General features: G+C 50.9%; 5 protein-coding genes across 5 annotated transcripts; 3 read left to right on the plus strand and 2 right to left on the minus strand.

The window, feature by feature from the left end:
• Nucleotides 1-1,083: 1,083 nt before the first annotated feature.
• A1O5_08979 (uncharacterized protein) lies at nt 1,084-2,343 on the plus strand (the record flags this gene model as incomplete). Its single annotated transcript, XM_007749559.1, has 5 exons — nt 1,084-1,307; nt 1,516-1,616; nt 1,697-1,801; nt 1,865-2,097; nt 2,179-2,343. The coding sequence occupies 5 exons, from the start codon at nt 1,084-1,086 to the stop codon at nt 2,341-2,343; spliced, it is 828 nt and encodes a 275-aa protein (XP_007747749.1).
• Nucleotides 2,344-3,470: 1,127 nt separating this feature from the next.
• On the plus strand, nt 3,471-4,301 carry A1O5_08980 (transcriptional adapter 2-alpha; the record flags this gene model as incomplete). The annotated part of the gene is made up of 1 exon (XM_007749560.1): nt 3,471-4,301. The coding sequence occupies one exon, from the start codon at nt 3,471-3,473 to the stop codon at nt 4,299-4,301; it is 831 nt and encodes a 276-aa protein (XP_007747750.1).
• Nucleotides 4,302-4,581: 280 nt separating this feature from the next.
• Nucleotides 4,582-5,692, minus strand: A1O5_08981 (fructose-bisphosphate aldolase class-I; the record flags this gene model as incomplete). Its single annotated transcript, XM_007749561.1, has 2 exons — nt 4,582-5,456; nt 5,494-5,692. 2 exons carry the CDS (start codon nt 5,690-5,692, stop codon nt 4,582-4,584), a joined length of 1,074 nt encoding a protein of 357 aa, XP_007747751.1.
• An 820-nt stretch (nt 5,693-6,512) lies between these two features.
• Nucleotides 6,513-7,082, minus strand: A1O5_08982 (uncharacterized protein; the record flags this gene model as incomplete). Its single annotated transcript, XM_007749562.1, has 1 exon — nt 6,513-7,082. The coding sequence occupies one exon, from the start codon at nt 7,080-7,082 to the stop codon at nt 6,513-6,515; it is 570 nt and encodes a 189-aa protein (XP_007747752.1).
• Nucleotides 7,083-9,240: 2,158 nt separating this feature from the next.
• Nucleotides 9,241-13,590, plus strand: A1O5_08983 (ATPase; the record flags this gene model as incomplete). Its single annotated transcript, XM_007749563.1, has 1 exon — nt 9,241-13,590. One exon carries the CDS (start codon nt 9,241-9,243, stop codon nt 13,588-13,590), a length of 4,350 nt encoding a protein of 1,449 aa, XP_007747753.1.
• Nucleotides 13,591-13,688: the final 98 nt, after the last annotated feature.

The following is a 13,688-nucleotide window of genomic DNA, read 5'->3' on the forward strand; positions in this document are numbered from 1 at the left end:
TCTACAGCATTTGCAAATAGACATCTGCGGCGGCTTGTATCGAGACGATCTAGGAATGGAATGTCTGACACGATGATCAGGACGCTGATATCGCAGTAAAAGCCGATGCCGTCTGAAACGGGCGGATTAAACTTCGTTTTCTTGGCGCGGGGATCGAAGTGGATCTAACCCTAATATGGTATAGGGCAGCACCTTCGCTTGGCATTGTTCTCCAAAGTCAGGACATGAAGGCAAGTGAGGGCACGCTCCATCCATGGAACCGCCATAGCAAAGGGTGACTTGATCCTCAGTCCCCAATTCAGGAAGTAAACAAGTGAGTATGGCTTCCTAGGACAATTGATACAGCCAGCCTGCGTACAAGTACTCACATAGCGGCGTTCATCCCTCGCCTGATCAACCACCACTATCATCCACTGGCTTCCGAAACTCCGCAAGATTCTGCTGTGTCCATTGGAGGTTCGTGATGCTCGCAATGGTGGCAAGAATACCATGTCAAGGCCCTTCCATATTCTTGGTCGCTGTGAACTTGTTCTGCACGGTATTGCTGGCCTATATCGTTGGTCCCGCTGTCGAAATCGAGCTCCAACAGGGCGGTTCAGACTTTCATCGCCATGTCACAAGTAACGTATCCATCATTGGCAGATGTGGACAAGCGAACTTCTCCCTCTTCTAAACGTAGTGAACGGTTATCCCGGCTGACATCGAACAAATCCAAGTGGTGAGCCTTTCCCGGCGACACTATTCCTTCCCACCGCACCGGAGGGTCGATCAATAGCCTCAAGAGAGGTCTTGCCGACCCGGATTCGTCGCTGTGGCTAGCAATATTTCACTACCCTGGAAGCAACTCGAGGTCAGCTGGCACCCATGACGTCGAGGTTGATCAAAGTCCATCATCAGCAATCGTCTTTCACTAGGCAATCGTTGCAAGATACCTGGTGGTCAGTGGAAAGGACGGAATATAAAGTCCCTCCCGTGACCAATGTCTTCTGAATATTGTTTCGTTGGTTCCGTTTTCCTGCCTTCTGCAAGCAAAATTTTGTGCCGACGCTTTTCACGACGCTCGAAGCATAGGATTGAATCAACATGGAGTCGAACGTACCGCGATATGATGGAACTGAGAACACCTTGCCGGGTGGCGGGACATCTGCAGAAGGCAAAGCTCTCGACCAACAGAATGAGTATTTGACTCGCTACCAGACCGCTTCCAGCGTGGTCATACCAAGAGAAGTCTTCGAATCGATGTACCTTAGCCCGTTTATGCAGAGGCCTGGACATCTCCGCAGCACATTTGCAAACCCTACTCCTATGTAAGCGAACTGAAATGGATGCAGGATTGTCTTGACAGTATGAGGACTGACTTGCCCTTTTATGGGCTTTTTAATCGCCTCCATGCCCCTAGGATGTAATCTCATGGGTTGGCGAGGCTCTGGCGGTGGCGGCGCTGCTCTTATGTGAGTTCTGGGTGCTCTTTCTGTGCCTTCTTGGCCTATTTACTGACTCTATGCGTCTCTATAGTGGGCTGTTCTTTTTCTTTGGCGGCATGCTCCAAGTTCTAGGCTGTGTGCTAGAGCTCATCATTGGCAATACCTTTCCATTCGTCGTTTTCGCATGTTATGGTGAGTCGACTGGCCCCAGAGGTATTTTCAGATAACCTGTTTCCAAAAGACGACCCGTTTGACAACCAATCTCTCCCAAGGTGCCTTCTGGCTCGCAATGGGCGCTACGCTCCAGCCCGATTTCAATGCCCAGGCTTACTACACTACTCACCCTGGTGGTCCTGAACAGTTCTACTCAAGTTTCGGTACGAATAACCTTGTCTCGACGTATAGCAGCTACAAATATGCTAACAGTCACTTCCATGCAGCATTCTTCTTCATGGTTATGGCGCTCGTGACATTCTTCTTCCTAATTGCTTCTCTCCGGACAAATGTCACGTTTGTATTGGTGTTCTTCTTCATCGATCTCGCGTTCATCATGCTGATGGCCACCTATTGGACCCTGGCGGAAGGCAAGACAGCTATTTTGCTGGAAAATGTCAAAAGGCAAGTGAATCATTTCCGTGTCGAATATCCTCACAAAGCTGCGAGAGTTGTGGGTGTAAGCAATGATGTTACAGTTTGCGTCTTTGGGGCTACCTAGATAAGTCTCGCTGGCCAAGAGAGTCTGACTGATAGGCAGGCTGCGGGAGCATTCGTCTTTGTGTTCTGCGTGTTTGGCTGGTATTTATTCTTCACAATGATCCTGCTCGCGGTGGATTTTCCCCTTAATCTCCCAACTGGAGATCTGAGCACCAAGATCAGGGGCGCATCAGAGAAGAAGAAGACATCCAAAGCGGATGCATAGCACCCTCCAGTGGACGAAGCAGTCTGAAAAATTGTCGCTGAATTTCGAGTTGCGGTGCGCTTGATACGAGTAGAGGAATGTGTGGTCTCACATGGGGTTGAGAGGGTTACTTACGTCTATGATACAGGCGCAATCTATCGACCACTTTGGGCCTGTTTTAAGGGTGGATCTGGCCCAGATTGGAAGCAAATCGGTTGGGGAAGAGTGTCTTGCAGATTTGTCTCGGAAATACCCCCTTTTACAGCTAAAAATAATGGGATTCTACTAGTACCCCGGATGAAAGATAGTTAGCACAGCCTGGTGGCCCCTTTCCCCCCCAAATAATTGCTAGTCAAAACTTTGGATCTGCTTAAAATGGGATAGATACAAACGTTTGACGACGGTGACAGCACTTCTCGTGATCTGTAGATGGTAAGCTGAGTCGATCATTTACATTTTGTGTTGCGAAGTTCGCACGACTCTTATGCCAAGTCGCCCGGGCTCTAGGTATGTATGTTTATGTGCATATACACACCCTGCATCTGGATCACCAACAGTTGTCGGTCCTGGCAAGGTTGGACAAGACTGGGGGTCTTCCCGGCCCCTAGGCTCCTTTGAATGTATACCCCATGTCGATACGTTCTCCAGAGCTTCTTGTCTCCGCCTGGAAGCCATCACATACGGCCGTACGAGCTATGCCCTCGCATAGCAAAGGTTGGTTGGTCTCATTGCGTTCTGTCTCGATCCACGGGGTATGGCTTCTGGCTTTACGGGGCTTCTCTGATTGCGGCACCGCTAATTTCATGGCGTCGAAGGGACTTAAATGAATGGCGGTCTTTAGCCTACTATGAGGACCTCTCCATCGAGGTGTTGATCTCTTCCCACGTGATGCTCCATGTCCCAGACCTCGGTATCTGTGTCTTCATACTCCTCACTTGAATTCTCCATTGCTAGAATGAGAATGATATAAACCGGGGTAGTTATCTCCTGCACATCAGATGGTGGAACTCGTCTCTCATCAGTTGCCACGAATACGCTGCTTTGGGTGCTACTAGCCACAACCTGCCAGCGCACGTCGCTAAGCCGCCCGCGATACTCCACCAGCGTCCCCAGAGCCCTGGTGTAACCGGTCCCGTCATACCTTCAAGATGGCTCCCATCCACTCTCCACCGCCGACACAGTTTGCGAAGCTCTCCTTCCCTGCTCCGGGTGTGGTGGTCGTCACGTTGTCACGACCTGAGAAGCTAAACTGCATGTCTGCCGCAGATGTCGTCGAATTAACCAAGGTCTTCCGCTGGCTTGACGATGAGCCTTCTCTTCTGGTGGCTGTACTTACTGGTGCTGGTGAGAAGGCGTTTTCTACCGGAGCAGACTTGAAGGAATGGCAAGAGAAAGCATCTGCCAGAGGTGCAAACCCCGGTGCAGGTCCCGGCGACGTACCTGGAGCAGTTCCGCTGTCCAACCGTGTTGGGAAAAAGCCAGTGATCGCTGCCGTTAATGGCATGGCCCTAGGAGGGGGCTGCGAAATGGTTGTGAACTGCGACCTAGTCATTGCCGCCAATACAGCTACGTTTGGCTTGGTGGAGGTCAAGCGAGGTGTTGCACCATATGCTGGTGTTCTTCCTCGGTTGATCAGAACGCTGGGCCTCCAGCGGGCAAGCGAAATGGCCTTGACGGGGAATTACTTGACTGCTCAGAAAGCGATGGAGTGGGGTTTGGTCAACAAGGTGGTTCCGCAACAAGATGTGGTGAAGGAGGCGGTAAAATATGCGAAGGTCATCGCGGAAAATAGCCCTGACTCGGTTATTTGTACAAGAGCTGGGCTGAGGCAGGGGTGGGAGACTGCAAGTGTCGTGGAAGCAACTGCTATAACAAGAGGAAAAGAATGGGCTGAATTGCAGAAAGGTGATAATATCCTCGAGGGCCTGAGGGCGTTCAAAGAGAAAAGGCCACCTGTGTGGTCACCCTCCAAGTTATGATGTATCGTAACTGTCATGATGGAAGATCAACGCAGCAGATCTCAAGACATCTGCAGCTGGAGCATGCAGGAACAGGCAGGAGAGAATCGACCGAGATACCAAGAGATTGGGAGCATAAAGAATATTGCAGCTCACTTCAACCAATTTTTCTTTCGACAATCACCAGCTTTGTCGAGATACTTCGGGCCAATTGCTCTTGAGATGTAGTTGCCACTGTTCTTTGATTCTGGACACATTTAGGATTGGCCCTTACTACTTGATCGCGTTCTTGACAACGCAACTATGAAGGACAACCTCCCTCATATGTGCCCATAGCAGCTTGTCCAGACCACCTTGCTCGATCAACCCACTGAGCTTGGCTTTCTTTCAGCTTTCCATCTGCCCAAGCCTGCATGGCGACACCTGGTAACGCACGACCGAAGGAGAATGTCAAAGCCCAAGGAACCGCATTTGGGTTGGAGTGCTTCTTTTTGTTGATGGCGTTGAGGAACGAGATTGAGTCCGAGTCGCAAAGACCGCCAGAAAGGAAGACGATGGTGGGTACAAGTGGCGGGACGGTCTTGCTCAGCACATGCACAGTGGCTTCTGCGACCTGTGCCGGAGTCGCTTTCTGGCCAGATTTGTCCCCCGGGACAACCATGGAAGCTTTCAAGACCAGACCAGCAAAGTCGACCTTGTGCAGAGATAACCTCTCAAATATTGCAGAGTAGGCAGCAATGTGAGCTTCCATAGAACGTTCCAGCGGCTGATCGTGCGTCATTAACACTTCAGGCTCGACGATGGGAATGAGACCGGCCTGCTGCGAGATGGCAGCATATCTTGCCCGCACCTCGGCGTTGTCCATGATAGAAAGTGGTGACGGCGTGGAAGGAGAGACAAGATAAGTACAGCGCCATTTACTGAAGCGAGCGCCTCGCTCATAGTACCGCTCGCAGCTGTCGAGCAGGCCATCTAATCCTTGGGTTGTTGTTTCCTCGGGGGACGTACGTGGCAGTGCCACAGTGCCCCTGTCGACTTTGGTGCCAGGGATGATGCCGCGTTCCTTGATGATGCTTACGAAGGATTTGCCTTTGTACTTGGAATCCAGCTGAGCATTGTGTTTCATGAGCGTCTCTTCGAATGTGATTATCCCAGAAATGGAGTTCTCAAACGACCCTTCCTTCGGCTGTGAACACGACATCCCGCCACTCACGGCGATTGTCTTCCGTGTTCTCTCTCCCTACTTTTTCTAGCCTCTTCTTGATGCTCCCTATAGACTCATCCGCAGCCAATAAGCCCTTGCCTTTAGCGCCTATAGCCAGCGCTGTCTTGTGGAGTTCTTCAGCATGCTCGAGTGGTAGCGGCGGTTGAAAATGCTGAGGTAGGAGAGGCGTGGATCCGTGACCAGACATCTTCGTTTCTCGTCAGGGAGGTGCAATGTTTTGACGATGCCGAGTGAAGGCAAATTGGGAAAGCCGCCGAGTTTGAACACCATGTACCCTTCACAAGTTTGATTCTCCATGGCATTCGGCAATCATTTTTGGTCATAATGACGTTTATGCTCCATATCCGCATCGAAGCATATCCACATCTTCCCCGCAAAATGATTAGACGAATGAGGCTCTTGTGGTGTTTGTAGTCTCTCTTGACGCAAGTCGTGCGGAGAGTTTTGCCCACCGTTCGAACGGCACTGGGGTGACGTCCAATGGGATGCCTCTCACAGTGCTCTTCATTGTGGATTAAGAATTACTGTTATCGGATCAATTCATTGTAATCTCCGTGGCCTTTCACGCATGGGAGTGGTGAGACAATCTACAAGAGGATTTGTCCATTGATTACGACTCCATGGACGGATTTCGAAACCATCTGTCTCTGAATTTCCAGGCTTTGACGGCCTCGGATGCGTTTGGAATAAATGTCTCTAGTTATGTATGGATTGCCGTAAGTCTACATTCTTGCAAAATAGCATTGTTTGAATGTTTCTACCGGAATGAATCTAGGAGACTACCTATCTCGCCGATCTTCATGTCCAGTTTCTGACCCATGACCGTGCATTGACCATAGACAAACATTCTAAGAGAAAGAAGAAATAGATGCGGTGTTCGCCGTCCTCGGTTGTTATCAGCGGCATAGTGCGTCCTTCGCGTCACCTGAAACTATCATTAGAGGAAGTGACAATCATGCATACCGAGGAGCAATACTGGGATATCCTCCGCTTCACCATGCCAATGCTCAAAGCCCAGCAGCTTTTTTCAAAAGCTCGTCAGAGGCATACTTGGCAACGAGCTCCTGCTTTGCGGTTTCAATCTCCGAGCCTTTGGCAGCGACCAACGCATCGATTCTTGCCTTTGCTTCTCCGATATACAGAGTGTTGGTGAGATCTCCAAGTACCGAAAAGAATGTTGCGCCACTCTCGGTCACCGGCGAGCTGAACTGAGTGTAAACACCGTCGGCTTGTGTGCCGCGCATTATGAGAATCATCTTCTCGAAACCAATGGTGCCGGGACTCATCACGACGTGGACCCGTGACTGTTCGTTCACGAGGAATTTGTGAAGAGTGTTTGGTGGAACTGAGACCGCCTTCCCCACTTTGAGCTCGATCGGCTTGAGGCTCTCCTCGTTCATATCTTCTGAACTCCAAACGGTCATTGAACCACTGACGAGGGTGAATGTCTCGGTAAAGTCAGTATGATAATGCGATGGAGCTTTGGCACCAGGAGCTAGGTCGGCATCGATAACTGTACGTTTGCCCCCATTTGTCAAGGATGACTCGACGATAGTTGGTACTTTATCGGCATCCATTTTGTGTCTTGCACTCGCTGCTCTGGGCGGGTATCGGTGGAAATCTCCTTCAAGAGTTGGAATGAAACCCAGGGAGACCTAAGGCTCTGATTTCAGTTGACACAGACTTGATGGAGAGAAGCCGCTAGCGGCCGAGAGAGTGAAGCCCTTTATAAGCGCATCCGGAGGGTGACCCGAGTTGCTTCCACCCACCTCAGCACGTAGTATCGTGCCGAGTGGGTGCAAGCATTCCCTGGGAATAGATCGCTTGTATTGGAGCCAGTGGAAAGATGAGAAAGTATGGAGCTCAGTAAAGGCATCCCCTCCTTCCTCGTATATTGCAGCTAAAATCTGACCAGGCATGAAGTAGACAAACGACGAATGCCACAAAGGTTGATTCCACGACGGCTCTGGGGGAAGAGAGGCATCATGAAACGCGGAACGAACCATGGCGGAATTTCATCACTCATACGATGTAACACCTCCAAACTACTAACGGTGCGCAAGGAGTCGCGGAGTGTTGATTGCAAGCATTCGAAAATGATCTCTTGAGAGGTACTAGAACTGGCATTAGGCAATGTGGAAGAAGAACCTGGGGTGGCTGGATCGGTGACTCGTTCGGTACCCGATGGCTGCGAGGTTGACGCCTAACGGAGGTTGTACAGCAATGCGAGAGCAAAGGGTGTATCTACGTAGACGGTGGTTGGCGGCCATATGGATTTTGCAGCGACACTGATGTTGGGCGGGCGAACAGTGGGCGAAAAGATGGGCCATCAGCCGAGTCCCCTAGTCTCCCCCCGCCGGTCCCGGCCCGATGGTCGACCTATGACAGCCCGATCTCACAGCACCTTCTTGACCTTGGGGGTAGCAGGATGCCTAGTAGGTATCTTGGATATCATAAGCCACCGGTAGACGAAATTCGGCATGAGGGACGACCGGGCTGAGCGATGCCATATGGATTGGCTGACTCAATATGCTTGTCGCGCTCTTCGCTCCTACTCGTACCTCTAGCTGGATCCTAGTGGCTGGTGAGGCCTGGTAGCCTAGGTGGGAAGCCAAATCTCACCTCCTGGCAAGCTCGATTATGAACCTGGCAGGATCTAGACCGTACCATGGCTGGCTCATAGTATGCCCGTGGCTTATTCCCCCTCCCTGCTGAGCCTAGTCCGAACTCCGGCAGCCTTCACTGTCATCAAGAGCAGCTATCTCCTCTAATCATGTTCAAGGGAGCATCTCACCGGCGTTTGCCCCTGATGGCGGATGTTGATCGTGACGGGCACCACCCCCTGCAGCTCCTCGTGAATAAGGTAACATTGATATACTCGTAGCATTCGGCTCATGGCGTGCTAAATTTTGCCGATGGCGCGATCTGATTGAACGGCTCGACGGTACCTGGAACGGACAAGCTTTGGGCTGCATGTGGATGTTTGACTTGCGGCAAAGGTAAAAATCACCCAGAATATTCCAACGCTTGAATCCCCAAACCTATTGTGACATTTTTAGATGTTGGTAGACTTGGGCATCTTCGATAACGGCTATGGCTGAGTTCTCGAGGGACAGACTTGTCCGACACTGATACGTTGACAGGTCCGATGATCCAGTCGGCTTTCAATGCTCGCATCAGAGGTAAATGGCAGTGTCGGACAAACTACCCAGTATCTACTGGTATTGTTGACCCGCAACTTCAGGGTACGGAAAAAGATAACCTTCACTTAGAATATTGGGTAACTCTGAGCTTTGGAGATAATCAACTACCTCTGCCTCTCAGGTTATTACTTCCTCCTCAGGGACATCAGGGACATCAGGGACATCAAACTTCTCCTTCAATCGACTCGGGTTGACTGGCACCGAACAGGCTCGCAGGTACCAAGTACCGAGTACTGTACCCCTGCTCCTCGATATGGTTAGTGTCTTGGCGGGGATTTGCATTCCCCAGAGTTGCATCTTACACCGTCTTTGTTTTCGACTTTGACCTGTGCCAAGTTGGATACGATGTGAGACGTCTGCTGGCGGCAAAGAATTGTCTTCGATTCATATACATACCCGCAGAATGATCTCCGAGAAGTAGCGGCCCGTGGTTTCCATCAAAGAGCTGTTCAACATATTCGCTGCCTCGAAGACGGACTTGTGCGTGGCTGGAGCCTCTTGGCCTAGCTTCCCCGTGGCTTGCTCAACCACCATGCCCTCCATATCGAACAATGCAATCTCAAGATTTGGCCTCCTATGGCCAGGACCCTTCATCCAAGAGCCTGTTGACGTCCTCGACATCGAACCAAAAGGCTCGCCAACAGCATGGAGCACACTATGCCTCTTCGCACTCTCAGCGCTCGGACTGGCAGCTCAACTTGTTGTGGCAATGAATGCGCCGTGGGCAATCCTCGCTACCGGGCTTTGGGTTGCCGCAGCCCTTCATATTGCAGCATGGCGCCCGAGGACTGCCTCGATACTTTTGTTTTTCGATTTCTTCGCCATCTTTGCGCTGGGAGCATGCATGGTTGCCGCTCAGTTTCACGAACACATGGGTAGCAAGAACGCAATTCTTACATTTTGCAGTGCGGGACTGGCTGCCGCTGCCATTATTGTCGTTATCAACATGCCGCTTCGTGACCCGGCTTTGAGTCGCGCCGAGATCAGTCGTCCTTTCGCAACACCATCCCACGCATTCCGATCTCCTGAGGACAACCTTACACTCCTGCAATGGATGACAGTGTCTTGGCTATCACCCTTGATCAAGATCGGGAACAGGAGACAGCTCCACGACGAAGATGTCTGGGCCCTCGCCTATGAGTTTCAGCATCGACATCTGCACGATGCCTTCCGCGAGCTCAAGGGCACCGTTGTCCGAAGGTTGCTGAAAGCAAACTGGATTGACCTGCTTCTTCTCACAGCTCTGGCAATCCTGGAACTAGCTGCCAATTACTCCGCTCCCATGATTCTCCAAAAGCTCCTGCAGGCCATGGAAAGAATAGCCGTTGACAAGCGACCAGCGATCGTGTATGCAATCCTCATACTTGTGGTCAGAGTTGTCTCGGCTCAGAGTGCAGTCTTCAGCTTGTGGTTTGGACGACGATGTTATGAACGGTCTCGCGGCGAGATGATCACCATGTTATATGAAAAGACGTTGAATCGGAAAATCCTGAGTAGTTTGCCCCAACAAGCTGAGAGCCACGCTGAGTCCGCCATGGAAGGCTCCGCTGATGCTTCCAACCTGGGAGAGACGGGCCCATTGCCCGAGACAGAAGGTCTCATCAGCGGGCAACTCAAACGACCCAAAAGCTTTGCAAACCTGGCCAGTGGGGCAATCCACAAAGCTAGATCCTTCTTCCTCCCCAAAAATGGTGCGATGACTGAGAAAAAACCACCAGCGTCGATGGGAAAGATCCTCAACTTGATGCGGAATGATGTTTACGAGGTCGCGCAACGCTTTTGGGAATTCCAAACTCTGATTAACAAGCCACTCGGTCTCATCGTCTCCATCTTTCTCATCTGGCAAATGCTTGGATGGTCATGCTTCGTTGGTGTCGCAGTAGTAGTTGTCGCACAGATCTTTAACTATGTTCTCGCCCGCATCCTCATCGGCTGGGAAAAGGAACGCCGGAAAGTCACAGACATCAAATTACAAAAGATCAGTCAGTACGTCGAGGCTATAAGGCATCTGCGATGGTATGGGTGGCACTTTACGTGGCTTGATGGTGTTATGGCTGCCCGGCAGAAAGAACTCAACCTGAGAATCATTACCTTTTTGTTGAATTCTGCCATCAAGTTTCTGAACTCATTTGCAAGCGGCATGCTCCCGGTCGCCACATTTTATGCTTACACTATTGCGGCAGGACATGAGCTGCGTATTGACATTGCTTTTCCAGCACTGCAGCTTTTCTCCCTTTTGCAGAGCAATATTCGGGAGCTACCAACGCTGATCACAGTCTTACTGAACGCTTCAGTGGCAGTTGGACGAATCTCAGAATTCATTGCCGAACCGGATAAGTTTGATGAAGCGGACAGTCGAGAGTATACGGACGACCGACTGGAGCTGCAAAATGCCTCCTTCTCATGGCCCGGTCTCTCGCGGACAGTGCTCCGAGATCTCAATCTCGCATTCTCTCCGGGATTGACTGTAGTCTTCGGCCCGGTGGCAGCAGGCAAAACAGCCTTGCTGCAAGCGCTTCTCGGGGAGCTTGATCTGCGCGGGGGGAAATTAATGAAGCCAGAAGCCCCAATCGGCTATTGTGCACAAACACCGTGGCTTCAAAGCATGAGCGTCCGGGAAAACATCCTTTTCAATTCGCAATATGACGATGCTCGCTACAAGAGGACGTTAGAAGCATGCGGGCTTCTGCCGGACCTTGCAAATTTCAAATTTGGTGACCTTTCCAATATCGGCGAGAACGGCATTGGTCTATCCGGTGGTCAAAAGGCCAGAGTCGCTCTTGCACGGGCAGTTTACAGTCGAGCAAAAATACTCTTGCTCGACGATCCTCTTAGCGCCTTGGACCAACAAACGGCGGAATGGATTGTCGCGAGATGTTTCTGCGGCAGTCTGATGGAAGGTCGTATTATCGTCCTTGTGACTCACCGAACTGATCTTTGTCAACATCTGGCGTCACAGCTAATCGAGATCTTTGACGGTACAGCTTTGCTGCATCGAAATGATGAGGACCTATCAAAATCCCTATCGGCCACTGGACCAGAGGTAGATCCGATGGAAGCCGAAGGCAGTGTCGAACCCATCGACAAATCTGCCGCGGTTCCAGACAAATTCGTGGAAGAAGAACACCGAGCCCATGGTGGAGTGCAGCTTCAAGTTTACTGGGAATACATCAAAGCTGGGACGCTGAGATGGTGGTGCATAGTAATCTTGACGGCCGTAATTTGTCGCGTCACTTATGTCAGTGAAAGCTGGTTCCTGAAAGAATGGGGAGAAGCATACAACAAAGCGAAACTCCGGTTTCTGACTCTCGAGGGATTTGACTTTGAAATCCACCTTCTTCAAAATCCGATCTCCGGTCTGTTCGACAAGTTTCCCGATCCAGCTGTCAATGTCCGGCCGTGGCTTCTCGGCTTTCTTGTTATCGTGGCGTGCGAGACCGTGGGACTGATGCTTTCCCAGATGTCCATGCTGGTCGTTACATACTCGGCTGCGCGTCGGATGTTCAAGGTTGTCATGGATCGTATAAGCAACGCCAACTTCCAATTTTATGATGTAACACCGGTTGGGAGATTGATGAATCGATTGACGTCAGATATGGGAACCATCGATGGCAATATCGCCGAGCTGTTCCTCACAGTCATATGGTATGCCGTTGCCTGGATCTCCTCCATGGTCGTGATTGCCAGCATCACGCCGACATTTCTGGCATTCGCCGTTTGCTTGACGCTGGCGTTTGTACTGATCTTCCTGCGATTTCTACCCACGTCACAAAGCCTGAGGCGCCTTGAGATGGTCTCTCTCACCCCTTTGATGTCTAATTTTGGTGCATTGCTGAACGGGCTGATGACCGTTAGAGCTTTCTGTGCACAATCACAATTTCAGGAGAGAAACATCCGGGTCACAGATGCATTCCAGAAGATGGATCATTTCTACTGGAGTCTGCAGGGCTGGCTGATGTATCGTTTTGACACGCTCTCAGCAGTGTCCACATTTCTCCTGACTGTCCTAGCAATTTTTTCCAACCTCTCGGCTGGTTTGACTGCGTTTCTCTTAATCTCTGCGAATAAGTTTGTCCAATCGACCCATGCCATTTGCAAATCATATGGCCAACTCCAACTCAACTTTGTGTCTGTTGAGCGAGTGGTTGAACTGGTCCACATTGAACAGGAGCCCCCGAGCTCGATCCAGCCGCCAGCCGCTTGGCCCACGTATGGAAGCGAGGTTGTCTTCGAGGATGTCACTATTCGATATCAGCCTCATCTTGACCCGGCACTGACAAATGTTTCTCTTCGGTTCAAGGGAGGATCGACAAATGCCATCACCGGCAGAACAGGGTCCGGCAAGTCCACTCTTGCGATGGCATTGTTAGCAACAATCACTCCAGAGTCCGGGCGTATCTTGGTTGATGGGGTCGACATCGCCAAAATTGACAAGCAGGCACTAAGAAGCAGAATAACCTTTCTAGCACAAGAACCTGTCCTCTTCCCGGGGTCCTTGCGTCACAATCTTGATCCAATGGAGGAACATTCTGACTTTGCCTGTGAATCTGTGTTGTCAAGGGTTTGCGGGAAGTATGGGTGGACGCTGCAGACACAGATCGATACTGGAGGACGAAATTTGAGTCAGGGGCAGCGACAATTGGTTGGACTCGCCCGAGCAATATTGCGGAGAAGCGCAATTGTCATCATGGACGAAGCAACGGCCAGCATTGACTTGGACACGGCTGCCGAAATACAACGTGTGTTGAGGGAGGAGTTGCGGGAAAGCACAATCATCACCATTGCCCACCGAGTCGCAGCTGTGGAAAATGCCGACTTCTGTGTTGTGCTTTCGGCTGGTCGTGTTGTACACCAGGGCCAGACTAATGAGACCGGGTTCTAGATCAGTTATTGCGGGCGTTCAGGTCATAAGGTAGCTCAGCACCACGGATGGACGTAATAGAGCATATAGATTGATACAGGACTTGGACGGAAGGAGTC

This window comes from Cladophialophora psammophila (assembly GCF_000585535.1).
Source record: "Cladophialophora psammophila CBS 110553 chromosome Unknown aczJe-supercont1.15, whole genome shotgun sequence".
Lineage (NCBI taxonomy): Eukaryota > Fungi > Ascomycota > Eurotiomycetes > Chaetothyriales > Herpotrichiellaceae > Cladophialophora > Cladophialophora psammophila.